The sequence below is a fragment of the Momordica charantia genome, assembly GCF_013281855.1.
Source record: "Momordica charantia cultivar OHB3-1 chromosome 4 unlocalized genomic scaffold, Mcharantia_2.0 BLBB01000004.1, whole genome shotgun sequence".
In the NCBI taxonomy this organism is placed as follows: domain Eukaryota; kingdom Viridiplantae; phylum Streptophyta; class Magnoliopsida; order Cucurbitales; family Cucurbitaceae; genus Momordica; species Momordica charantia.
The window spans coordinates 21990135-22017696 of record NW_028275162.1 but is presented as its reverse complement, the minus strand read 5'-3'; the positions used below and the strand labels follow the sequence as shown (position 1 = coordinate 22017696).

General features: G+C 33.1%; 2 protein-coding genes across 4 annotated transcripts; one reads left to right on the top strand and one right to left on the bottom strand.

Moving 5' to 3' along the window:
- Positions 1–7150: 7150 nt before the first annotated feature.
- LOC111011824 (putative alpha-mannosidase At5g13980) lies at positions 7151–24041 on the top strand. Its single transcript, XM_022285722.2, has 29 exons — positions 7151–7613; positions 7700–7783; positions 8324–8412; positions 8548–8722; positions 8870–8989; positions 9106–9189; positions 9309–9380; positions 10836–10949; positions 12534–12634; positions 12720–12813; positions 12904–13071; positions 13155–13244; positions 13826–13891; positions 14015–14071; positions 14710–14929; positions 15025–15161; positions 15806–15877; positions 15995–16054; positions 16146–16217; positions 18011–18058; positions 19659–19778; positions 20003–20068; positions 21225–21337; positions 21545–21629; positions 22416–22526; positions 22601–22696; positions 22879–22926; positions 23460–23528; positions 23614–24041. The coding sequence occupies exons 1-29, from the start codon at positions 7410–7412 to the stop codon at positions 23848–23850; spliced, it is 3072 nt and encodes a 1023-aa protein (XP_022141414.1). The 5' UTR covers positions 7151–7409; the 3' UTR covers positions 23851–24041.
- Positions 24042–25107: 1066 nt separating this feature from the next.
- Positions 25108–27174, bottom strand: LOC111012023 (coiled-coil protein). 3 transcript variants are annotated; one of them, XM_022286047.2, is made up of 2 exons: positions 26519–27174; positions 25108–25396 (listed from the first exon to the last, which is right to left on the bottom strand). In XM_022286047.2, the coding sequence occupies exon 1, from the start codon at positions 27095–27097 to the stop codon at positions 26519–26521; it is 579 nt and encodes a 192-aa protein (XP_022141739.1). In that variant the 5' UTR covers positions 27098–27174; the 3' UTR covers positions 25108–25396. The 3 variants fall into 3 exon arrangements, with proteins under 3 accessions (XP_022141739.1, XP_022141740.1, XP_022141741.1); XM_022286048.2 differs by having other exon boundaries at positions 25108–25392; XM_022286049.2 differs by having other exon boundaries at positions 25108–25304.
- Positions 27175–27562: the final 388 nt, after the last annotated feature.

Below are 27562 nucleotides of genomic sequence, written 5' to 3'. Positions count from 1 at the left end.
CCGGTAGCTTGATGCTCCTTTGGTTTATTAAAGCAATCATGAAATATAATTAAGAGGATCGATTTGGAATAATTGGTCGGATGGTTTAGACAAATTATGCATTTGTTGTAGGAAAAAAAACTTGAGCTCTTTTAACTTTATCCTATTTCTTTGCTTAAAGCTAAAGTTTCAATAGTTGCTTTTTTCTAGTAGGATATTATCTACGGCAAGTGATAATTTTTTACCCTCGGACTATATAAACCTTATTTATGTTTACTGTTTCAATGGTTGTGTTATATATGTATTTGAGGATTTGAAACTATACATCCGTTTTGAAAGTTGGCTATATTGTGTTAAGTTTAGAGGAATGTTATCGGAGCATTGTTGAAGTTAGTCCAATTGATCATATCAAGTACAACTTGTATTGTTGGTTGGATACTTTTTATGTGGTTGCATTTATTAGATATTTTTTGATGGGGTGGATTAAGAATTATATCTTTCGTTGGAAAAATTAGTCAATACATGGTTCTGCCAACTATCTTAACTATGAGGAAAACATATTTCTTACCGTACAAAGTCTTGAGTTTGACCCAAATTTGTCTCTGTGATGAATTTTTTGTACTATGTGAGGATATGTGATTGTCGATTTAATGGTTTTTTTTTTTTTTTTTTTTTTACTGCTATGGAAGAAGAGGAACAAATTTTAAAGCTGGGTGAATTCATTATTTTCTAATTTGCCCTATTTCTTTACTTAAAGTTGTGATGGTTTCTTCTATTTGGATACTATCCACGGTAAACAATTACTTTCTTATCCTTCTATTTAACTAATATTTGGCTTTTTGATGGTTGACTTATATGTTGAAGGATTTGAAAGAATCGATTTGTTTGTTGGTTGATTTGTGCTCCTTGTTTTAGAAAAGCATTCTTGAAATATGATAAATTTATTAAGTATTCCTCCAATAGGTGAGAACATTGCTATGAGTATGCTCTGGTATTTGTATGTTTTTTCATTGGTTGAAAGATCGTTAATTTTTGTTGTCAAAGACTCAAAGTTAGCTTTTGTGTATGCGCAACGTTTTTCACTCTTCATGGTATTTTTTTATTACTTGTGGATATGAAATTGTTTGTTCGATGGCTTTTCCCATGTTATTGGATTTGATAGAAAATAGAAATTTTTAAATCAGATGGACTTGAAAATTACTTCTCTGATCATTGGAGATGATATTTTTGTGGGGACTTGAATGTTTTTACTTTTAGATGGTTAAATGTTTTCAATTTTGTCATTTTTTTATAATTTCATTAGTTGATAAATTATTTGTGGTGATATAAACTCGTTGCTTCTTGCTTAATTTCCCAATTGGCTCTTTGATGAATTGGTCATTGAAACAATAAGCTCGGTGCTTCTTGTTTTGAATTAATCCTATATCTTTGCTTAAAATTCAAATGGGTATTTTTTTATCCTAGTGGGACATTATTTACACGGAGTGATAAATTTCCCTATCCTTAATTTTCCAATTGGCTCTTTGATGAATTGGTCATTGAAACAATAAGTTGGGTGCTTCTTTTTTTTGAATTAATCCTATATCTTTGCTTAAAATTCAAATGGGTATTTTTTATCCTAGTGGGACATTATTTACACGGAGTAATAATTTCCTTATCCTTCTACTACGATAAGTATACTCTTCAATGATTGGTTTTATATTGCTAAGGATGTGGAGTAATTGATTTGTTTGTTGGTCAAATGTTACCTAACTATGTGCTATGCTTTTGATTGATATTATTCTCCTTAAAACTTTTCTTTTTGTAATTTCAAACTAAGGAGTTCACTATCTTGTGTAAGTTCCGGTGATTTCTTTTGCCATGACTGGTTAGATTTTGGTATAGTTAAAATTAGATTTTATCCTTCTAGTTTAGTTTGACATATATTGCGAGGATATAAAATCGTCTGATGGATGCTTTTGACTTGTTTTTATGCATTTGTTAGAGGATTTTTTGTTAATTGGATGGATTGAAAATTATTGACATATATATGCTTGGTTTTCGGTTTGGTTGTTGTTGTTCACATGTTTCTGGGTTTGTTTCAAAAATTAAATCTTTAAGTTTGCTAAATTCTTTTGGTAAATTATGGATTTTTTCCCCTTCTTTTCTTGGTGGAATTTATCCAATATCCTTTTAAGTTCTATTGGATGTGCTGTTCTACTTGGCCATTATCTGACTATGTTTACTATTCTGTGCAAGGTTAGATGAATTCTTTTGGATTGTCGGATTTTGAGTATAGTTAAAATTAATTTTTATCCTCTTACTGTAACCAAGTTTGATTCTCTGATCAAGTATTATATAATACGAGGTTTATATTTATAGAGGATTGTTTTTAATCAAGTAGATTGAAAATTATTCCTTTCATTGGTATACAGCGATCACTCTTGAGTTATGACTTAAATCTTTCTGTTATTTTTAACTTCCCAGTAGTTTTAACTCATGGCTTGTTGATTTTGGATTGTTGAAGGTGAATAAAAGTCTTTTAGGAGTATCTTTTAATTCTATTATTATTAGGATAGGTGTTTGCTTGTGTTGAGTTAACCTCGTTGATTTTTGCTTAACTTTTCAATTGAATGTTCTTATCAAGATTAAGATTTGATTTTTCAATGTATTGGTAATTTGCTCAGGCAATCTGAATTCATTGATTGGATTTTACTATTATTGTTTCTTAATTATCTTTTTTTACCAGTCGCCCACTTGTTCGTTAGGCTATTTTTGTGTCAGTTTAGATGAATGTTCTTGTCATTGTTGGTCAGATCCTAAGCAAGGTTGAATTTTTTTTTATCTATTTATGATTCCAAATTGGCTCTTCCATGGGTTGATCTTACCTGAATCGTAAAACTCTATACATTTGAGAATATTGGTTGGATTTTTTGTAGTTTTTTTTTTGGTACGGTGCCAGTTACTTTTTTTTTTTTTTTATTGAAATCAACTTTTGTTACCCATTGTAATTATATTTCTACTCTCCATGGTTTTTTTCATCATATATTATGAGTATATTAGAAATTTTTTTTAACCTATTTTTGAGACTATTGTTTTTGGCCTCGAATCTCTAAAATTTAACTTTTAATTTATTTAATTATGTTACATTACATCTCTGATTATTGGAGAGGATAGTTTTGTGGATGGAGATTACTTTTAGATGGTTGAATAGCAATATTGTCTTCTGATTCTTTTATTTCATCTTTGGTTGTGTTTGATATAAACTTGTTGATTTTTCCTATCGACTACGATGAATTAGTCATCTAGTGATAGTTGGGTGCTTCTTGTTTTGAATTTGTCATCCTTGCTTAAAATTCGATTGGACGTTTCTTTTTCTAGTTTGACATTAATTTACATGTCATTAGTTTGATATTAATGACATTAATTTACTACTTGAGTTTTCTTTTTCTAGTTTAACTTCTTTTTAAGATAATGCTCATTTAAAACATTTTAAAGGAAAAATCCAAAATTTGAAACTATTTCAAAAAAATGATGCTTTGGAATTCAGACACCACTTGGTTGTATGGTCGACGACCATACAACGTGGTTTCAATATAGATATTTTTTGTTTTTTTCAAATAAAATGACGGTCGACGACCATCTAGGCATGCAATAACGGATCCTTTTTAAGGGATGAGCCATGATTGATTTTTTTTTTAAATAAAATATTCGTTATATTAATATTAATAAATAGCATTTCTTTTCAAAATTAGGCTTTGGCTCAGTGGATGGAGCACATTCCTTACAACCTGACCTTCTCGGGTTTAAAGTCTTATAGTTTGAAAAAGTAAAAATAAAAATTTGATTAACATATAGAAAATATTTTTTTATAAAATAATATTTATTATTTATTATATAATATCTATGTAGTATTTTATAATCAGAACCCAAAATTAGTCCTGCATTTTTTTTAACGTTAATCAACTTTTTATTTGAACCCAAGAAGACTGGATTGTAAAGAGGGTGCTCCATCCACTAAGCGAACATTGAAAATAGATGTTTTTTGTTAATATATAATACAATACATTTAATATTAAAAAAAAATCAATGTAGTTCATCTCTTGAAAACACGATGGTAAGTACATGACTAGATGGTCGTCGACCATCATTTTATTGACGCCACGTCATATAGTCGTCTCTTTACCTCAAAATTTGAAACTATTTCAAAAAATAATACTTTGGAATTAAGTGCACCATTCCTTTAGCTTTAAGAGGTAGGGGCTACATCTGAATAGGTCCTAAGTTGTCCGTAGTAAGGATCCTTTTGCTTACCGATAAAAGAATGCCTTTTTTTTTAGGGTGGGTCTTTCTTTATATACCTGAGGATCTTTTTTAGTTCATCCAAATTTAACTTCTGTGGAGATAGCATAACATTGACAACCAATCCCCAACATTGACAACCAATCCCCACAACATATGAGAGGTTAGGACGAGTGATAGTAATCTCGATGAAACTCTCAACTCATCTTTTGCCCCTCTGTGATGAAAGGAGGATCATCAAGGAGATCCCAATTTTCTAAAGATAACTTGTGATTTTGCCCAATTTTCTAGTTGTAAGGTCTTGTCCACCTTAGCGTGAGCAGAGCGAAAGTGATTTCAAGGAGTGGTAGCATCTTTCTCTATTGCCAATCCTCATAAATCTCAACCCACCTTATTTGTGTAGGCGCTACAGAGTCTCCGCCTCAACTCGTTTTCCAGCCTCACTCGTGGCTCAGGAAAGTGCCGCCACCAGAGAAGGCTGCCTCATGCTAGGCGTCCGGACCTACTATGCTCGAGCCGCATTCCGGGCAGGTCGGGCCTGCCGTCGGACTTGCCTTTTAGTCATCGACTACTTCTAAAAGAATAAGATTCTTCCGGCGTTGGAAAAACCAATGGAAATATCATATCAGCTTGCTCGAGTGCCTTTTATCGAGAGTTCTTCTAGGAGGTTGTCTCTTGTGGTGTCCTAAATTCCAAAGTGTTATATTTAGAAATAGTTTCAAATTTTGCATTTTTCTTTTAATACATTTTAAATGAGCATTATTTTAAAAATAAGTTTTAAAAAATATTATTTAAAAAAAATCCAATTTCTTTGATTATACTTTTGATTGATGTCATTTTGCTTAATATATTTTTTTCGTGTAATTTCGTAACTTAGGAGTAGATAATCTAGTGTCAGAATCTTTTTGAAATGGCTGGTTCGATTTTGAGCACGATTGACTAAATCGTTATCAATTTTAAAGTTTATGGACTAAATCACTACTTTTAAAAGATTATGGACTAAAATGTTGAAAATACACGAACCAAATGTATTTTAGACATCTCTACTTTCAAAAGTTTAGAGATTAAATTTTTTTGAACATTTGATTTGACCTTTTAGAAAGATGGTAACCGACATTACGGGACTTGTCATCGAATGAGGGAGGTGGTGGGGTGGAAGCCCCGACCACATGCTCTATGGGGCTTAAACCGAGGAGTGAAGTATCCCCATTTGATCATAAGCCTACTGCGCCACCACATGTTTGTGGTAATTTATTTTGGATTTGAAAAATACTTTTATTTTTTAAACATTTATATTTCTTGTAAATCTATTAAAGTTAACGATTTTTTTTAGTACATGTGTGAGGATTATTCGAACTTACGACTTTTTAGTCATATATGGGTGCTTAGTCGATCATTTATTAGTTTATTGTTGATTATGATATTTATCTTTTAACCAATAAAATAAAGATCAAGAAATTACACCACATAACATTAATTTAATATACATTTTGAAAAATGTCACGACCATTCAAAATTTTTTTTTGATGTAAAGTTGACGACATTTGAGCCTGAGTTTAATTTGAATTATTTTATTTTTGTAAAATCATAAATTTTATATTATATTTTAAATAGATATTTATTTTATACTATTTATCTAAATACCTCATATTTGTATCATAGTATGATGTGTATTGTGAATCATACATTAAAATTACCAAATCAGGAAGTTGGACATTTATAACTAATTTTGGGTTAAAAACGTGTACGAATATGTACTTTGGTTTTTTGTGCTTTTTTTTTTTGTTTGTCTGTTGAGATTTTAATATTCTTACTTACTTATTTTGGTGGTTTATGGTTATATTTGTTTATTTTTCATGTGATAAAAGGATATTGTTAATAGTCTGATTTTAAATTTTTGTTCGTGAAATTATTTATTGACATGTTCAAGATTGATTTTTGGTTAAAAGAGTCTCTCTCTCTCTCTTTCCAAAACAGTATATTTTTTTAAATTTTTGAGGGAAAAAAGTGTTTAATAAAAATCTTTATCTATGCAAGATATCTATAATATTTGCTTTACTAAATTAAAAAATTTAAATTCCTAATTTTCAATTCTGCTCATTCTTTTAGCTTTTTAATAAGTTTTGATTTGAAAACTGTTTAAAATTTTAAAAATACTGCATATTCTAAATTGATTTGTTCATTTTTTATAATATTAAAGTTAAAATGTTCCTTCAAGAAAAAAAAACATAATCTTTTGAAAGATATTAATATATTAATATTAGTTGTTGGTGTAATAAGCTAATGAGTGAAACTTGCTCTTTTTCTCCGTCAAAAAAATAAAAATAAAAAATAAAAATAAAAAATAAAATGCTTATTATTAATATTATTATTGTTTGTTATTACTCTATATAATATATAATGTTTTTATTCCAATAATGATTTTTTTTAGGATTATTAATGCATAATACTAGTCCGAAATGTTTGAGTATTTTTTTTTCAATTTTATCTATTTTATTTAAAAATTTTTAATTCTATTATTTGTGTTTAAATATTTTTCAGTTTAGTTCTTCATCATTGTTAATGTTAAAATTGGTTCATCTTATTGCTGAAAACGGATAGAAGTTTCGAGTTTTATTTTTTTATGATTTATTTTCATTTAAATTTCAACCAATTCACTTAATATTATACCATATAAATTTACCATTGAAGAATTCTAAGATACGCGAAGGATCAAATTCAAACTTTTTAAAAAACTTAGGGATATATATAAAAGGACAAATAAATAAATAAATATTTCCTTAAAGCCCCACCTTTAAAATGGATAAAGATAAAAACAAAAGAAATAAATAAAGCTGATTCAGTCGCTTTCCCAAAAGTGCAACTGTCAACGAAAATATTCAAAAACAAAATGGATCATATTTTTTAGTTATAGAATTTAATTCAGTCTCTATCCTTTAATCTCTCCGTCACAGAGACAATCTGTTCCTCTACTCCAAGCAATCTCCACTCCAATTTAATTTCTCTCTTCTTCACTTTCACGACTTGTGATAATGATTAACGAATCGCCCTGTGAAAATGCCGGTAGTTCTTCAGTTTAACTGAAATCAGCGATCGTGATTTTGTTTAAATTGGGCTTGAATTCTTCATCTTGTTTACTTTGATCTCTAATGGCGATGAAATTACGGCTGCTTTTCGGCGCGATCTTTCTATCGTTGCTTTTAGGCGCCGAATCGAAGTTCATGGTGTACAATACTTCCCAGACTGTGGTTCCTGGGAAGCTCAATGTTCACTTGGTCGCGCATACGCACGACGACGTTGGATGGTTGAAGACGGTCGATCAGTACTATGTTGGCTCTAACAACTCCATCCAGGTTTGTTTCTGTCTCTGCGTTTGCAGCGATCGTGGAATGGGTTTTTTGAAATCTGACCCACTGATCCTTTTTTTTAATCTATGCAGGGAGCTTGCGTGCAGAATGTGCTGGATTCTATGGTTCCAGCACTGCTGGCCGACAAGAATCGGAAGTTTATATATGTCGAGCAGGTATGTTGTTCCTTGTTCTGGTTCTGAAAATGAGTATCGGTGGTGAAATAATTTGTGGGTTCTGAGAAAATAATCCATGCCATTGGGAAAGAGCAGCTGAAGAAAATGGATAATCTCTGGACATTTTTTCCTAGCTCTTCAGCTGTTGATAAATGAAAACTAACGCATTATTCGGTTGGATTTTTTTCTTATCGCTTTTCTCTTCCTTGACTATTAGAGCTACGGAATGAATTTAAATGTTTATGGACAGGAATCTTCTTAATCTTTTATTTCTTCCCTAGTCGACAACTTGTAAAGTTATCAAAAATCATGATAAAAGTTACCTCTTTAATCATTTCTTTATGTCACAAGTCAAGTAGATGGCTGTTCGTATCAAAACTTGCAAAGTGGCAGTTAATTGGTGATTTTTTAAAAGAGCTGATAAAATCAAATTTCTTCTCCAGGGCATTTTAAAAAATATACTATTGGTATTTTTATTATTATATTTTTTTCCATCTTCTGCTTGCTAATTATTACACTTTCACTTGTTTTGTTAATCAGGCATTTTTCCAGAGATGGTGGGCAGATCAGAGTGAGATTGTTCAAGATGTAGTCAGGAAACTAGTTAGCTCGGGTCAATTAGAATTCATGTATAATAATTATTGCTTTTCCTGTCCATGTTTGAAGCTCATGGAGCTAATCGTTGATATTTTATACTACCTTTCAATGAAAATTTTCAATATTATCATCCAGTTTGAATTCTTAATCTTAATTTTTCAATGCAGAAATGGGGGCATGTGTATGCATGATGAGGCAGCAACACACTACATCGATATGATTGATCAAACAACTCTTGGGCATAGATTTATAAAGGAAGAGTTTGGTGTTACTCCTACAGTTGGTTGGCAAATTGATCCCTTTGGCCATTCTGCCGTGCAGGCTTACCTATTGGGAGCAGAAGTAAGCTGCATTTTATTATATTAAGAAATCCTTTTTGAGGCGACAAAGAAAGTTTAAATCGCAGTACATATAGAGCCACGTTTTGAAGGGGAGCTTTAGTGTGGAAGTTATTCTCTACAAACTAATGACAAGTTGCTGTCACTGTAGGTTGGATTTGACTCACTTTTCTTCGGTCGGATAGATTACCAAGATAGAGCTAAGCGTAAAATCGAAAAGAGTCTTGAAGTTGTCTGGCAGGGTTCTAAAAGCCTTGGTTCATCTGCTCAGGTGAACTTCTGCCAGCAGTCAACATATAAATAAGCAAATGCTTCTTTGACTCTAGTCTCTAACTGTACAAATAAGCAAATGCTTCATCTTTGTTATTACCTTTTTGAATGTTGCAGATTTTTGCTGGTGCTTTCCCTGAGAACTATGAACCTCCATCTGGTTTCTACTTTGAAGTTAATGATGATTCCCCAATTGTTCAAGTAATCTCTAATCTCTGCTTTTGTTCCTCCTAAACCTAATTTTCATCTTTGGTAAAACATTACATACTTATTGTATAACAGTTCATAATTATGACACAAATTCCATCTCTGATATGAAGGATGATATGAACTTGTTTGATTACAATGTTCAAGATCGAGTGAATGACTTTGTTGCTGCTGCAGTATCTCAGGTAACCGATAAAAGTGAACTTTGTTTATTTGGATTAACCTCTTTATGCATATTATGTAATCTTGCCTATCTTTTCAGTATGAAAAATCATCTTCTCCGTACCTTCTTGCTTATTTTGGAAAACTATCTATTATCATGTGTCCTACACATAACTTTTACAATTATTGTGGGGATCTGATTAGAAATAATAATCATGGTTGAATGAATATCTATCATTTTTTATAAAATCTTGTTCCCCTTCAATACACATTGTTGATTAATAATATAATGTTTTCTTTCGTCATGTGTTGATGGTTAAATCTCAATTAATAAGCATGCACCCATTCATGTGATAACGTGTTCATATTTACAAATACGTAAATATACATAGATATAATATTTTATTGACCTATAATAGAAATTTAAGTTTTTAATTGTGTAACTATTAGTTATACTACCAATATATTAAAATTTTTCTCAATACAATTAATTTAAATATTGAAGTTAAACAATATAATCAGAAATGTAGTTTAATACATGCAACTTTAGTTGTCATTGATTTTTGATAAATTTAGAAAAGCATGTGAACACATTTTACTACTTTTACAGTTTGCTCCTTTTCTTTTTTCTTGGAAATTCATTCAAGCTATAAAAATAGATAACTTGTCCATGTTAGCATTTACTAACATTCTATTGAGTTGAGGTGCTTTCTTTTAAAAGTTTTTTTGTACTTCCCACATTTTAAATGACTTATAATTTATTGCAACTTACAATGCATCATCACGAGAGCTTTGAATTATGTTTTTTCGTATGCAAATAATTGATGAACCATGCATATATGGCACGTTATGTTCTTTAAGTGAAATTTTATCTCTGTTAAAATTGTAAAATAGATTCCATGAAAGAATTAGAGACAGGCAAATAATAACAGAAATAAGATTTAAGAATAAATACTTAACTAAAAGAAACACACACATGTTGGATAAAGATATGCTATAATGACATCTTGAGGTTCAACTATGAGTGAATTCTACTTCACATTTGTAATCAATTTTGGTGGATATTTGTTATACCCAAGATACTTGCTCAAAAGTGGTGTTTGAATGAGAAGTTGATCCTCAAAGTATAACGTGGTTAAAAATTGATGGGAAAGAGTTGTATCCCACGTTGAAACTTTAATGTGTTTCAAAAGTTGGATTATGTAGCTGAAGGGCTCTCTTTCTTGCATGTTGGTCCACGGGTGAGATCCATAGATTGTTGATGATCTCATCTTGTGTAGTTGTGCTACTTCTTAGCATGAATTGTAGAAGCTTTGATGATAATAAGGCAAGCTGTACACATATTTTCTCTCTCTCTCACTCAAGTGCATCTTCAGTGATTCTTTTTGTTTGAGGTGGCATGTAAGCAAGAATTGCGTTTCTTTTTGTTTAATGAGGCGAGGCCATATTAATTGATGGTGACCATTATGGATTCTCAGGCAAATATAACTCGAACAAATCATATAATGTGGACAATGGGAACAGATTTCAAATATCAATACGCACACACCTGGTTCAAGCAGTTGGACAAGCTCATTCACTACGTCAACAAGGTATTATAAGTTTTATAGAAAAAAATTCTTTTAGTTAGATTTCATGCTATTGAAAGTTGGAATTTTATATGTGATTCTAGGGCGTCGTTTACAATTAAATTGAAACCTTGTACTGATATAGTTGTCTTATGATCTTGTGGTATGTCTTCTATACTTGGTAATTATTGGTATATTGCTTTTGGAAGTTTCACCTTGTTATGATTGCTTTTGAAAATTCTCTTTATTTTTCCTATCAGTTGAGGTTAGAACCAGATAATCCCATATTTTCAAAAACTCTAAGCCTCCAATCCCAAGCTACATCTTTCACAGTGTCACTTCTACATCTAAACCAGAGTTTTATTGAATCAGCCATTTCTTCCTTAGTTTTAGTTTTAGAAGTCACTAGTTATGAAGGGAAACAAACACCCTCAGTCCTTGCACTTGAAATGTCATCCTCTTTAGTTGCTGAATTATTTTATAAAACATAGATAATATAATAATACTACAAACACTTGCATAGGAATTATCTGAAGAATCCAAAAAATTAGCATCAAAGCCTTTTTCTTTTTCTAAGATCATGTAGACTTTATTACTCTGACTAAATTTCCTAACATTAAAATTGGTTGTTGACCTTCTCCCTTTTTCTCAAAAATGTTAAGAAGTGATTCTTGGAATGGACCTTCTCCCTTTCTCTAAACTTCTTTCTCGAATAACCTTTTCTTTTTTTCTTTTTTTTTTTTTTTGATGAACTTGTTAATAACCCATCTGCCTTTACTAAAGCAATTGAATCATCAGAGAATGGTGTTCCCAAAGCTCCATGAATAGTTGTAATTGTAATTTTGCACCCTGGATTTCCATGCTCCTCAAAGGATAGGGAACCTGTTTCTCCGGTTGATTTTTAATGACTCTGAGGTGTGCTTAGAGGGTATTTAGTTGGTTGCTTAAGCTTCCAAAAGAGGAAACACTCCCTTCTTTGAGCTTCTTTTGACGCCCTTAGTTTTGTCATGAAACTGCGATCAAGCCAACCCATCATAGGATTTTTTAACCACCATTCCACCAAAGGAGAAAACGATTTGCGTTGGAGCTGCATGTTTTCAAAACAAAAAGCCAGAACGGAAAATCATAATCTAATGAGATATTAATGGGCAGAGAGAAAGCACATTTTCTTACATTTCTGACCAAATACGATGGATCGTGTCACAGATCAAGAATACCACCCACCAAACCAATGACATCTAGGGAGGACCAATCGATGCAAGAGGAGCTCCAAATAGATTTAATAAAAAGTTGTCTATGCTACTTAGTTTTTTTTCTCGAATGATTACAAAATTTAGGTTCTCCTTTTGAATGAAGACTTTGATGAAGGATCTCTTCTCCCAATATGAGAATTTCATTGATGACGAGATGAGCCCTCCCTAAAAGCTTCACGCAAGTTCTGTCATAGTTGATGGGGCCAACACTGTGGAGGGTATTAATCCTACTGATTTAATATTTGTACAGTTCCAGGATGAGCGTGTAAAAACTTTGGGAATTATTATGGAAATCCATATCCATTTTGACTCTTTTTAGCTTTTCTGTTACTGATTTCATATTGTACAACTCCAGGATGGACGTGTAAATGCTTTGTACTCTACTCCATCTGTTTACACTTCTGCAAAATTTGCTACGAATAGTTCCTGGCCAGTCAAGATTGATGACTATTTTCCGTAAGTTTGATTGAAGTTAAAACATCAGCACTCTATTTTCTCAAATTCAATTATTCTTAAAGTTGAAGGTTTTCTTCTATAACAGCTATGCAGATCGTGTAAATGCTTACTGGACAGGATATTTCACAAGCAGGCCATCCATCAAACACTTTGTCAGAATGATGAGTGGTTATTATCTGGTATGCGATGTATCTGTGCAGTTAACATTTGCTACGAAACTTTGAAGGTTTAACATAAGTTGTAATTATTATGTTCGGTTGTGCAATCAGGCAGCAAGGCAACTTGAGTTTTTTGTTGGAAGGAGTAGCACAGGCTTAAATACAGATTCTTTGGCTGATGCCTTAGCAATTGCTCAACATCATGATGCAGTTACTGGTACGGAAAAGCAGCATGTGGCAAATGATTATGCTAAACGACTGTGGATAGGCTATAAGGAGGTGCATGTTGATTTTGTTCCAGAAATACTTTAGACCTTCTAGCTTATTTTTATCGACCAATCTACTCAACTGTATTTCTGTAGGCTGAGAAGTTAGTGGCATCTGCACTTTCTTGCTTGGTGGAGTCCTCATCATATTCTGAATGTGGTAACCCGACCATAAAGTTCCAACAGGCAATGATCTCAAACACCACAGGAACTTCATTTTGTTGTTTGAACAACCTCCAGCTTTTTGTTTAGTTATGCCATCTTAAAAAGTTGTGATAAATCAAGAATAGGAGAGAAAGAGGACACTGAGAAAGGAAATATAGCATCCAGAGAAAAATCAAATGAGAAAGTGAATATAGAGGGAGGATTAAAATTCTGCTTAGACATATTTACAAAGGTCAAAAATTGCACTACACCAAATAAAAAGAAAAGTAATAAACCCAAAATTGTATCCAAAATGGTCATTTTCCCAATTTTGAAGGCACCATATGTGTTCTCAAAATTGAAATTGATAATTTGTTTTCTTTCAATAGTTTTCACCTGAATATAATTGTTTGTGGACATTCAATTTGTAGTATAATTGAATAACTTTTCACTTAAGTCGTCGTGTTGAATTAAATTGGTGTTATTGATAAATCTCAACCTACCACAAATTAGTAGACCAAATGAGTTTTATCATTATTCTCAAGTTCATCCCTGTATTCATTAGTCATGATAGAATCATTTTGAGCTGTAAACTAAGTCTGTTTCTTTCTCTCGATTTCTAGTGCCCCCTCATGAATATAAGCTACTGTCCTGCATCAGAACTTGATCTATCTCAAGGAAAAGATTTGGTACGGGACTTGTTCAAATTCCATATCCTAAGTTTTCTCTTAAATAGAAAAAAACTCTGTTCTCTTATTTTTATTGCACAATCTAATCTATTGTTATGTTTTATTTTCATTAATCATCTTTAGGTTCTTGTTATCTACAATTCTCTTGGATGGAATAGAAGTGATATCGTACGAGTACCTGTGAGTGCTACCAATTTCTCATTGACTTTATGGTTTTGTGTTTTGCATATATTTATGGACATGCATACACAGCAGAGAAATAATGGCTAACTTGTGGTATTATATGCATGTGATACGTTTCCATGGTAGTTTGTTGGATGTATTTATGGTCCATTCTCTAATAGTGAAGCAACGGATGGATTATAGAATTATTGGATGTTTTACCCAAATGTCATCATCTGTCACCTCACAATTACGCGTGGGTGTTTTTCATGGGAACATGATCTTGCACGATGGCACATCTCTTTTTATAAGTAAATTCTTTGTGTTATTATATGTTCTCACAAGTTCCAGGTTCATGTAGGGTCATTATATAATAATGATTATGAAGATCTTCTAATATGTGCTTAATATTATCTTATCTTGAAATGTTTTATTCATATCTTACTTTGATTTTTCTGGCATTTATTTGTTTCTCATATTGCCTTGAATGTGAATATTTGCTTTTTGAAAACATAGTCCTTTATTATACAAGACCTGCAACTGCACCTTGTCCTGCATTTGCACCGCCAATTTCTTTTCCGTATAAAATGTATTATATCAACAATTTATTGGCACATTCTCAAATTCTTATAGTTGCAAATTATAAATGGCTATAGGTTATCAGTGAAGATGTTGTGGTTAAAGATTCTGAAGGGAAAGTAATTGAGTCACAGCTCCTTCCTATTGCTGATGCAAGCATGCGCTTGAGAAATTACCATGTAAAGGCCTACTTAGGCAACACCCCTACCGCAAATCCAAAATATTGGCTTGCATTTCCAGTTTCAGTTCCACCATTTGGCTTCAGCACATACATTATCTCAAACTCCAGGAGGGCAGGTCCGCCCATATGATGTTGTTTCACTTTTGAACTAAATTGTATGTAGGAGTTGGAATGCATTGGAACTCACGTAATTGTCACTCTTTCTGTGCAGGTGGTAATTCAATAAAATCTTCCATTCATACATTTCAGAGCTCTGAAATATCAACTTTTCAAGTTGGTAGCGGAAATCTTCAGCTTAAATTTTCTGCCGATCAAGGAAAAGTTATTTATGGTAATAACAAGAGTTTGGTATGTAATCCAACCATCACTAAATTCTTTCGCTGAAGTTCTTGAATCCTGGTGAATTTTTCTACTTTTAACCATGAAATGTGTAACAACTAGCATTTTTTTTCTTTTGGTAGGAAACAAAAACTATTATAAGAAAGTAACGTAGAGTATCAATAAAAATAACAAGATATTCTTTCAAAGGCTGATGATTGATGAATCACAAGAAAACTATTCCAATTTACTTCTTATAAAAGCGTTTAGACAATGTACATCCAGATGCAAAAAGAACAATGACTTCTAATACATTGTCTAAAAATTCTATACATATTCTAAAAAATATGGCCTTTCCTCTTTAGCCAAATTCTCCATAGAAACACAATTACAATTTTGCACCAAAGAGATATAACTTTCTCCTTGAACTGCTGGGCCAAAAGAGCTTGCACCAGAAAACTCAAGTTAATCTAAGGAAAGCATCAATCTTTACTTATCATCTTCGTTAAAGAAAAGCCCAAGTATTTTTTATCAACTATAGCAGTTCATTTTGTGTATAATATTATGCAAAGACATCGTTCTTAATTTCCAGCCCTCTTCTTGACAAAAAGAAAACAGAGAAAGGGAAGCTACCAGTTTATGTGGCTAGACTTACCCATTTTTTGTCATTGAAGGTTAATGAATTGGTTGAACAATCATACAGTTACTATTCAGGATACGATGGAAGAAAGGACAAAGCTCCTCAGGTAGACCATGTTACTTGAAAATGTTTTTTTTTTTTTTTGGGTTATTTGAATTTTACTTGAAAATAGTTATTTTTTGCCCATAAAAATCTTGTTATATTAATTTGATTTCATTTTCAGAATGCTGGGGCATATATTTTCCGTCCAAATGGGACATTCCCCATAAGGCCCAGTAAACAGGTCTGTTTTCCTACCAAGAATTTGGGTTTTTACTTGGATAGGCATCAATCATAATTCTCATGGAAGAAAAAACTTTTCTTCAAAATTTCAGGCCCCCTTGACAGTTTTGCAAGGTCCTTTGATCAATGAAGTACATCAACAGATAAATCCCTGGTTATATCAGGTAATATGGCCTTGACAAGCCACACCCTCCCACCATCCCACTAAAGGAAGCTCCTTCAATTGTGGAACATTCAAAAGTTAATCTCTTATTTTTGTAAATGATATAAAGCTATTTTTGTATATGAAAATAAAAACTAACTCCGTGTGGCCTTCTTTCCTCATTAAAAGAGATTCACATTTTGATAGATATATATTTTTTAATGAGAACATAAATTTTTTTTCAATTGTTCTTTATATTAGTTGTAAATATTATTTTTTCATGTTTATGATAACAATTAAGTTGTCTTGGGAGACCTCGTTGGTCTTCTCTCCTCTCCCAAGAACTCTTCTAAATTTCTTGCTTCTACGCTTTTGGAACCATGATGTCATATTTTCCTTCCATGATTCTCATACCTAAAGATTTCTGCTTCACCTATTACTAGAGATTGTTCGACCCAAAAAATATAGTCCTAGACTTGTTGAAAAATGTGTTCCCTTTGTAGTTAAAAAAACACCTCTAGGCAGGCGCGGGAGCCCCTGGGTATAGGGAGCAAAGCTCCGATTCCCAGTTATTAAAAAGAAAAAAGAAAAAAAACAAACAGCTCTAAGCAGTCAACAATTAAGCAAGGGAAATGTTTTGAATGAAGAAAGAAAAGGTATTATTTTTCTGGTTTAAATAAATCTAACTACACTCCCTCTGGAAGCAGCATCTAACTTCTACTAGAATGTCCTCCTCCTTTTTCCTTTCAATTTTGCACTTCTGAGTCTTGTATTTCAAAAACTCCATTTTTAACCTAACAAAGACTGTCTGAAGAGCAGGTGATGGGGAAGAAAGAGAGATCCAACGAATTGGGAGAGAAGGAGAGGATGGGAAATTAAGTGAGAACTATTTGGTCCTACTTGAGACTTTAAGATGTGAAAGTAACATACAAGAAAGTGTAGATGTTCTTACTTCAAAAGTTTTTCCGGAATAATTTTTTCGGTCAAGTGTTTTAAGACAACTTGTGAAAAATTCTATATATGAAATCACTATTTCATTGTTGTAGAATTGAAGCTCTGTAAAGCCATCTCATCTAATCTTCCATTCGACTGTCAATTTGTTAGATTGTTCTGCTGGAATGGCTCAAACACTTACGGGGGATTTTCTTGTAAATCCTTTTCTTCCATATTTTTTGTGTTTCCCCTCAGTCTTGCCTTAAAAGGTTAAAATCCCAAGGTCGAATTCTTTGCTTTGCAGATTTTGCTTGGGGTTAACATTTCGATCCGCATGCAGAGACTTTTTTTTTTTTCCCTTTTGTTGGGGTTGCAATGGTGCATTCTTTTCATGAGCACTTCACTTGATCCGGGATTTGTTTGGCTTGAAACAATGAGGTTCTTCTGTTTTTTCCCTTTGTGATAAGGGGCAGATCCTTTGGAGAGCAAGTTTTGTTTGGAGTTTTATGGGGCATTTGGCTGGGAAGGAATAGTAGAACTTTTAGAGGGTTGGGAAGATGTTTGGTCGCTTATTAGGTTTAATGCTTCTCCTTAGGCACTGGTTTCCAAGGAATTTTGTAATTATCCGTTATGCCATATTCTTGAAGCCCTTGGTTGTATGCCTAGTTTTGGCTTGGCTCCTCTTGTTGGGCTATCTTTTTTGTACGTACTTTGTTCTTTCATATTTCTCAATAAAAGTTTTGTTTCCAACCAAAAAGAAAATGAAAAAATAGAAAGGAAAGTTTTGCTTTGGAGCAGAAGTCATATCACTAATAGTTTTGTGCATAAGTCATCTTGTATTTTGATTAATGTTTTCAATTATTTCCATTTTCATATATGCAGGTAACCAGACTTCAAAAGGAAAAAGAGCATGTTGAAGTAGAATTTACTGTAAGCTTACCTATCTCTTTCGTGCCTCTTTTTTTTTCTCCTTCTCAGCTTTCTAACTATCCCCTGGGGAAAATGTAAGTTGGTCGGGCTGATGCCACTGCTAATTTATTTTGACCTTATATTTTTATGTTTGGCTTGTGGTATGTTTGTTTATATATGTATTACTGAAATTTGAAATTTTTCCAATCATAACAAATTCTTTTGGGTAATTAAATTTTCTATATTACTACTTTATGTTTATGGTTTTCTTGGTTCTGTGGGTCGGACATGGTGGTGGAAGAAGGAAGAGGGGGAAATTTGGGGCTGGGGAAATTGAAAACGAGATCTGAATTAAATATGTGTATGGTTTTCTTGGTTAGAGAAAGCAAGTCATATAATTTTAATAATACCTTAGGAAATGAAGTGCGGGTAAAGAGTTTGTACCACTTTCATGCTTGTAGATGATGGTTTCATTTTACTTTTTGTGTAGTGACTTCTGAGAGCCCTCATCCCATACTAAATGGAAGAGGATTTTCCCATAATTCCCCTCATTCTAGGAGTTTGGGATTATATCTTCTTGTTTTTTTTATTTTCCTATTTCTCTTATCAATGTAAATGGTCCTTTGTCAAAAGATTGTATACCTACCTTTTACTTGAATTCTGTTTATTTTTTGGTAAAAATTCATATGTTTCTAGGACTAGTGAGTTAAATTTAACTTTGAAGTTTCAATTTTACTCTATTTAGATAAGTTATAACTTTGTGGTATACCTAGTTTTGGCTCTTGCATTTTAGCCATATCATATTAGGCTACAGCTAAGAGTAACCACGTCTGGTAGTTCCCCATGCTAATGGTTTTGGATGTGGTAGCCTCACTAAGTCTTGCTAAGCTGGTTGGTGAGGATAACGTCAAGTCATCCCCCTCATGTCCTGGGTGACACAAGTGCAACAATGTCCAAGACAAACGATCATGATCCTAGGGTGGGTTAACTCAAAAAACCTGTCTTAGTTTAGGAGGGTGGAAAAATAGCCACTATACTAGAACTTAGAAGCATGTTTTGGAGGGCTAGAACTCAACTCATACTCAACTCCCCCTACCTACCATTACTCGACTCCCCCTACCTACATTAAAGACCGAAGTCTTTGGCCTCTTTATAGATGTTCACTAAGAGTAAATATGAGACTTTGACTCTTTATAGATGCTCAACGGTGACTAAAGAGTTATCCTTTGCTTCTTATTCTTAATAGTTGGAGTCTTTTCTTTTAGTTTTTTTTGTTGGCTCGTTTTGTCATGTGCATTTTGTATGAACTTTATAAAATTATTTCATAAGGTATGAAATAAATATTATCGTTAATGATAATTTAGAAAAATAATATTTTGTTAATTACTACTATTAACTAACAAAAATAATATCAATGTAATTTTTAATTATTCATCTCTTAACTGAACCCAAAAAAATCACTCATTTTCTGTTCTGATTTTTTGGTTTCATTTGAACACGCCTATTTGTTTTCACTATTTATCTAATCTAATTTCTGAAACCCTCCAACTCCCAAAAGAAGCACCCCAACCCTAGTAAATTTATGTATTTATTACAGCTGCTGACTAAATTTGCTTTTCAGGTTGGGCCTATACCTATTGATGATGGAGTTGGCAAAGAAGTAGCAACTCAAATTGCAACTAATATGAAAACCAATAAAACATTTTATACAGATTCCAACGGCAGAGATTTTATCAAAAGGGTATGATGTCAGCTTATTCCTTTTTCACTTATTGCACTTGAGAATAGATGTTATCTTCTTAATATAAGAATGATCATCCACATGGTATTACTTGGATTAATAGTGCCTACTTATTACAGATTTCTGAATTGGTGTATCATTGTGATGATATCCTTGATTGAGTTGTGATATGATCATCCGATTCCTCACTGACTGTGATTTCATCTTTTTATTCATTCTTGCAGATTCGTGACTATAGAGCAGACTGGAACCTGGAAGTGAACCAGCCTGTTGCAGGAAATTATTATCCAGTAAGTGCTTTTATGTACCCTGTGGCCTTTTTGGAGCATTATTCACTGTAACAATTCTATCCATTTTTATAGCATGGGTAAATAGCCTTATTATATGAGCTCAATAGTTATTTATCCTTTAGGATCCCATATATATTTTATAGATACGACCCAAATGAACAGAATATCAATAACTACGAGTGTTTTCTCTCAAACCTCCCAGTTTTTGTTAGACCACATTTTGTAAGAGCGTGAGATCGTTTAGGATTTCTTGAGATGATTAGGATTTCTTGACACAATTAGGATTTTACCTTCCAAGTAGAATAAGGGTTTCAAAGTTTCGGTCATCGCCTTTGGGGTGGGTGGCTAGTTGTTAACACTACCCACCCTGGGAGGAGCATTGCCATCCAAAAAGCAAGCTCATCATTACAAACTGTTGGAATCTGTCAGACATGAGCTTCATGCATTGCCGATGAGCCACCGGTTTTGAATTCCGTTACTAGTACGCTTGTCCTCTTTTTCCTTTTCACTCATATACTTTGTCGATAACACCTGTAATGATGTTCGAAGTAATTCCAATAATATAAAAGATCACAGATCATAAGTCAAATGGTTGAAATTACTATGAATGGATTATAATGGTTCGCATTTACACACAGAGCATTATGAATGACCATGTGACTGATTCACTCATTTTTCTGGTAATAAATTTTGACAATTTTTCTAAGAGAAATCAATACATTACGCACAAAATTGCTAATTTTAAAAGACTAAGAACTTGGTTCAGAAATGTAAATTACCTCAAACATGAAGAATCATTTTATATATTTAGCCTTTATTTTTTTGGAAGTTCTGGTGCCCAAATTCTGTATTAATGTTACTCTGATCCTGAAGTTAAAAGGATTGACCAGTACTTGTCTATATCTCAATTTAAGTTTTCTGTTTGATGTACTACTGACTGATGCAACCTCCTTCCTTCATCCTCCACAAAATTCAGTTTCCTTTTGATGTGCCCATGAGTATGTACATGAGCCAGATAAGGTTAACTACCTGCAGAGAATACAGTGGATTTCACGCTTGTAGATGATTGTGATTTCTAATCTTATTCCTGTTTCTCCTCAGTGACACATTAACATTGCAGCCTATAGTTGTTTAATTAAGTGGATTATACTTTCAGATTAATCTTGGGATCTATACACAAGATGATAAGAAAGAATTTTCACTTTTGGTGGATCGTGCTGTTGGGGGGTCCAGCCTAGTTGATGGGCAATTGGAGTTGATGCTTCACAGGTGCATAGTTATATTTCCAAAGAAATAGTTGTTCCCTTTTGCTCCTATTTACACGTGCTAAGAGCTGCCGGAGGTTTTCCTATGTAATTTATATTTTACTTGGTTGATATAGTTTCAACTTACAACATAGCTAATTGATAGTGGGAAATTCTTTCTTTATGCAAAAATTATTTGTTGGACCTAATTTAGATTCTTTTAAACATTCAGGAGGCTACTACTAGATGATTCCAGAGGTGTTGAAGAGGCTTTAAATGAAACAGTTTGTGTCAATGACGATTGCAGAGGACTGACCGTAAGAACTTGCACCTAACTCTTTAAAATTTTGGCACCTAGACCATTTTTTCTTTATCCTATATCATTGAATTGAATCTGAGGTTGAGGTCTGTAGTTGATGTATGGCTCAACTTTAAATTTGCTTGCCCCATATATCGTCTAATTGAAAATGGTAGCTTAGCTTATTTGAGTCATTGGAATTAATGTGGTTGATCAGGCTGATTAAATTTTTGCGATAATCGAACTATTTAATTGCTTCTTACAGTTTTTTTTTTTTTTAAGGGAATAAATTGCATAAGATATTCATATTCTCACCAAATTCATATTTTTGCTTTAATCTTGTCTGTAAAACGTTTGGTTTCTTTGATGGACCTTTTTACTCAGATTTTGATGACGTCATTAAATTTTTATGATTTTTCCTTGTAATGGTGATAGATTACCGTGTACTTCTTTTTATTTCCTATCCCGTCCCTTCAACTGATGCAGAGGATTTTGGATTAAGCCAAGTTCATGGCCAGCAAGGGACAAACCTCCCAAGACTGAAGGCTATAAAAAAGTGGACCTAATTAATCAATTCTAAAATGTTGATTGACAAGTTAAAAAAATAATTAACTCGAAACTAACAACTTGATTAAATTAATTAGGTAACTCATAACAAACTAATATACTTGTTCTTTTTCTCACATTACTCGGTATCTCTCCATGTCATATCTTCTTCTTTTATTCATTTTGTCTTTGTTTTGTCCACTCTGCTTTGTTGTCGTGCTCCACTTTTAGCATTTACATTTTACATTATGCTATGCAGATTCAAGGAAGATTATATTATAGAATTGACCCGTTAGGAGAGGGTGCAAAATGGCGTCGTTCTTTTGGTCAGGAGATTTTTTCTCCACTTCTCCTGGCCTTTGCTGAACAGGTGAATATTGGAGGAAGGGAAAAGGAGAAGTTATAACATTATTAGATTATCCTTACATGGCAATTAACCTGCAGGATGGAGATGAATGGGCAAAATCTCATAAACTTACTTTTTCCGGAATTGATTCCACGTACAGTTTACCGAAAAATGTTGCTGTTATAACTTTACAGGTAATTACGACTTTTTGCTTGGTTTAGTCTCTTGCTTCTCTTGCTGCATCGTTAACTTGTAGGACTGCTGAACTTCAACACCCATCTTCAGAAACGTTTCTTCAGTTTCCTGGAATTCAACTTGTTGCTTTCATTCTTTTTCCATCTAAAATTGATTTGATTATTGCTCTAATTTTGTACAGGAACTTCATAAGGGAAACATTCTGCTTCGATTGGCTCATTTGTATGAGGTGCTAATCTATCATGCACAGCAAGTAGTTTCGCTTTTTAGTGGTTAAATACTGGCTATAAGTTTTGCTTGAGCGACTTTATTATAAACTTGATTGGCTATATTTTTCCTGTTCCCTTCCAAAGGACATGCAAATAATATTTTGTATATTAATAATTCTCAATGGCTCTAGTTCCTCTTGATTTTCTGGATGAAATTTTAGAAATAAAATGGTTGGGGCAGAAACTGGGAAAATAGTTTTTCAGTTATAGTTCTTCTCTCCCATCCTTCCCAACTTAGCCAGTGGTAAAACCTTTGCATCTAGATTATGATATTGGGTTTACAAAAATTACACTCCAACTTGGAATTTTATTTATACTTTCGACAGTATCCTATGCCACTCTTATGAGAAAGAATGTCGGTACTCGCAATTCCTAGCTTTTTTATTTGTTATTTGGTCTGCAGAGTTTAAGAACACCTTCTGTATGTTTCGGTCGTCGTTAAAAGTACTAATATAACTCTGTTTGTTTCTGTTGGCTTATGAAAATGGCAAAGACTGGAGAGGAAAAGGAATATTCTGTGATGGCAAGAGTAGAACTAAAGAAGCTATTTCCAGGAAAGGAGGTATTGAATTATGAATAGACAGTGTAGAAACTAGTTGCTGCTGCCTCTTTCTCTTGGATTAATCATTTTATTTGGCTCATTTCAGATGAATAAGATAACAGAAATGAACTTGTCTGCAAATCAAAAAAGGACAGATATGGAGAAGAAAAGAAAGGTTTGGAAGGTAGAAAATGGTGGCTCGAATGAAGAATCTAAAGTTAAGAGAGGAGGAGCTGTAGATCCTAGAAAGTTAGTGGTGGAACTCTCTCCCATGGAAATCCGAACCTTTATCATTGAGTTGGAGGATGAGAAGCTCAACCGCAAACTGCTTTTTGATGCCTAACATTTTCAAGTAACTTCTCTCTCTGGTCTCCTTTTGAGTTCTTGTTTTTCATTTTCTGATAACCTTCTTTGTATGCGAGACCTCAATTTTATCACCAGGGAATGTGGAATTGCAAGTTTAGGAAGTTCCTGTGCATTCCAGTCTTCTATTTTAGAGTTTATTTGATAAATATGTTCGGGGTTTTATCAATATTTCTACGTGTCCATGAATTCAATGTCAAATGCAAGAAGTGAATCGACAAGATGTAAGAAAATATCATTAATATAGATATAATATTATTAATAATAAGAACGGTGAAATGTTGATTAGTTAAATGAATAAAATTAGTGGTGTAGACGAGAAATTTTTTTTTTTTTTTATTCTGTTATTTTTAATGTCATTCTAATTTCTGTTTTCCAATAAGCGCTTTTTTAAAATTAAATTTTTATATTTTGTATGAACACATTAAAATCTTTCACATGGATCTTTTTATTATTTAATTTCTTATTTATTATACTGTAATTTTCATTTTTTTCCAATAATTACGAAAAACGTGAATGGCCACTAGCAGTAGTAAGGCACTGTATTACAAGGATGCACACAAATCGATTGGTGTCATTTATAGTGCAAATCGATGCCAAAAACTGAATGCTTATTAGGCAATTTTCTATTTGTTTCGTAAATCAAACTGTGTAATGACTGAAAACTACTTGGGAGAAGATCCAATTTTAAAAATAATACCATCTCCTCTCCATTAGAAAAAATGGAAAATAACAAAATACAATGAGTCGATCAGTGTTAATGATGTTGGCTGTTATGGAAAATGACAGATTACAATGAGTGGATCAGTGTTAATTACGTGACGGTTTGTACTAGCCAACCCTAGCCACCAATGTACGAGAGTTGTAACAATTAACCTATTGCTACTTTTACTATTTAATCTAAAAAATATTGAAGACAAATTTGAAAAATAGTAATGATGTCTCCTTTTAAAACCTTTATTTAAGTGGTAATTAACGTGATTGCCATGCAAATTTAGAATATGTACATTATTGTTTTAAGGTTTAAATCTTTCACTTTTAGCTTCTAATTTTACATTTGATCCACATACTTCTAAAATGTATGTTTTGGTATATGTAATATTAAAAAGTGACCACTTAATTTTTATTTATAAAATTGTAAGGCAATTGTATACCCAATGAAACTCTTTAATACAAAATTAATAACTATATTTTATTTGCACCAAAACAGACATTTTTAAAAATATAGGAACAAAAATAAAATCCAGACACCAAAATGGATCAAAGTCAACCAAAATGATATTTAGACATTTTTTTAATTAAAATTGAAGCTTAGCCTCCCTCTTCAAGAAGAAAAGCTCCATACAGCCTTTAGCCTGGTAAAACATTGCTCGTTGCTAGGTCATTGCCACTGTATCTTTGCCTTGGCCAAATATGGCTTGTTCTTTGTCAGACCTAGAACAAGGAGCGCTTCCTCATTCCAAATATGGATAACGGTTCCCTTGCGAGGGCAAGGGCGGGCAAATAGTGAGGAGACAAGCAACTGACTACATACATCAACATCGACGGAGGGGAGAAAATGAGGAGAGAGGAAGAGAAGATGAGAAGAGAAGAGATCAAATACAATTATTAGACCAGGAGTGGGGGATTCAAATTAACTCATGAAAACGAGCTAATCAAATTAATATGAGAAAGCTAATCAAATTAATATGAAATAATAGCAACACCTTAAGTTTAGTCAACTATTGATTAAAAAAAAAGCTCAATAATCATTGACCCCTACTCCAAATTTCATAGACCAAAAGTGCTAAAAATAAATTTTTTTAATTTCAACTCAATGCCCACACCTAACCATATAAACACCAACCACCCACGAAATTGCTCAACATAATCCCAAAAACTAACAGTCTAGCCTAAGAGATTCCAAACCTAGCCACAAATCTCAACAAAAGTAGCAACTTAACTCACATTCTATTAATTTAACCACTTATTCTAGATAATAAAATTTAAACTTTTAAAATTACATCAAACTTAGATGCAAAGAAAAAAAGTTTGTTCCCCACAAAAGGACCACTCAGCCTTACAATAATGAAATCAAAGAAAACAAAAAGCAGCAGGATAGTAAATAAATTCCTTGGATAATCATTATAGCTTCCCCCTACTAACCAAAGACAATTCACAGCAGTTCCATTTTATTTTTCTAATCTGAAACGTTTGACATTATAGGAACTAACATTTTCAAATGTCAAAAGTATTCAAAATACAGCTTAGTAACCTTGTTTTATCCAATTTATGAACTTCGTTACTTAATCCTTAAAATTCCTATGAATTTCCATTGACATTGTCAAATTTCTTAACCTAGGATCTCCTCAAACATTATCTATCTGATATGCGAAAGAAAACCGCAACAAACATGAGCAAAATATCTATTAAAATACCCATTGAAGTGTGTAGATGTTCTCAATGGAAGAAAAAAAAAAGAATCAACAACAAGAAAGGAAGATATTATATTTGATTTTCTAAACTGTTATGTATTTCGTTTCGAACAAATGATACAGCAAAATTCAGCCAAAATTCCAAAATTTAAGAAAAGCAGAGAAATCTATCTATGATACTGAAAACATGGAGGATAAAAAGCTCAAAATGGACTTAGCACAGAAGCGACGAACCTATTTCTTGATGAAATCGTCAGGAACAACCTTAAGGAGTTTCTTCTGCTTAGACTTGGCAATCTTCTTGAGTGTCTTGGGATTAGTTATCTTCTGTAGCTTAGTTCCAGATCTCAAGATGTTCTCCTTCTTCTTCTTCTCCCTCTCCTCTCTCTTCTTTCTCTTCTCCACCTTGTTTAACCTAATCTGCTCCTTCAATTCCTCCTTGCGCTCCCTAAACGCCGCCTTAATCATCTTCTGCTTCTCCCTCTCCTCGAACGTAGTGCCTTTCCGGCTCACCTGCATGGCAGACGCCCTGTGCTTCCTCGGCTGCTTCCACTTCCGTCCCGAGACCTTTCCGGCGATAACGCCGTCGTAGGTAGGATTTCCGAATGTCGGTTTGTCGGGATTTTCCGACGAAGGAATCGCGGATCGCTTGGCCGGCGGCGGAAAGGATTCGTCGATCTCCATGGAGGCGTCGGCATTTTCAGAGTCGTTGATGTTGAGGCTGTTCTGAGCTTCTTCCCGTTCCCGTTTTCGCTTGTAGGTTTTTCCCCCGAATCCCTCGTCCAGGCACCGGAAGTCGATGGTGCACGCCATTGGAGAGATTTGAGAATTAGGGTTTCTGGTGGCGAAAATTAGGGCTTGAGAGTCATAAGAGTTTCCTTGAAGGCGCTATACATAATGGGCTGAAATCATTGGGCTCGCTTCAAAAATGGAAGAATACGGCCTTTTATCACAGATGTTGTGATGATAATATTATTAATTAGGAAAATATTTATTGATTCTTAAATTGATTTAAATATTTGTACTTCCAATTTTTGTTCAAGTCCACCGACAAGATTTATGTGATGGAACGATTGTGCGATAGTTTTTTTACCTACAAACAAGTCACTCTAAATCGGATTATCGATAGTACAATGAGACTATTCGTTAACTAGTGCTCATGTTTTCGAGAAAATTATTTTTAGAAAGCATGGTCGAAGAAAAGATTTTGGGAGATGTAGAAAGCATGTTTAAGGCTCAAAACAATATAAGATAAACTTTTTTTTTTTTTGAAAACTA

Coding starts and splice junctions, on each gene's coding strand:
- LOC111011824 (XM_022285722.2), top strand. CDS start 7,410: ATGGCGATGAAATTACGGCTGCTTTTCGGCGCGATCTTTCTATCGTTG. Junction 8,990..9,105: donor GCCTTGGTTCATCTGCTCAG/GTGAACTTCTGC, acceptor TGAATGTTGCAG/ATTTTTGCTGGTGCTTTCCC. Junction 16,218..18,010: donor TAAATCCCTGGTTATATCAG/GTAATATGGCCT, acceptor TCATATATGCAG/GTAACCAGACTTCAAAAGGA.
- LOC111012023 (XM_022286047.2), bottom strand. CDS start 27,097: ATGGCGTGCACCATCGACTTCCGGTGCCTGGACGAGGGATTCGGGGGA.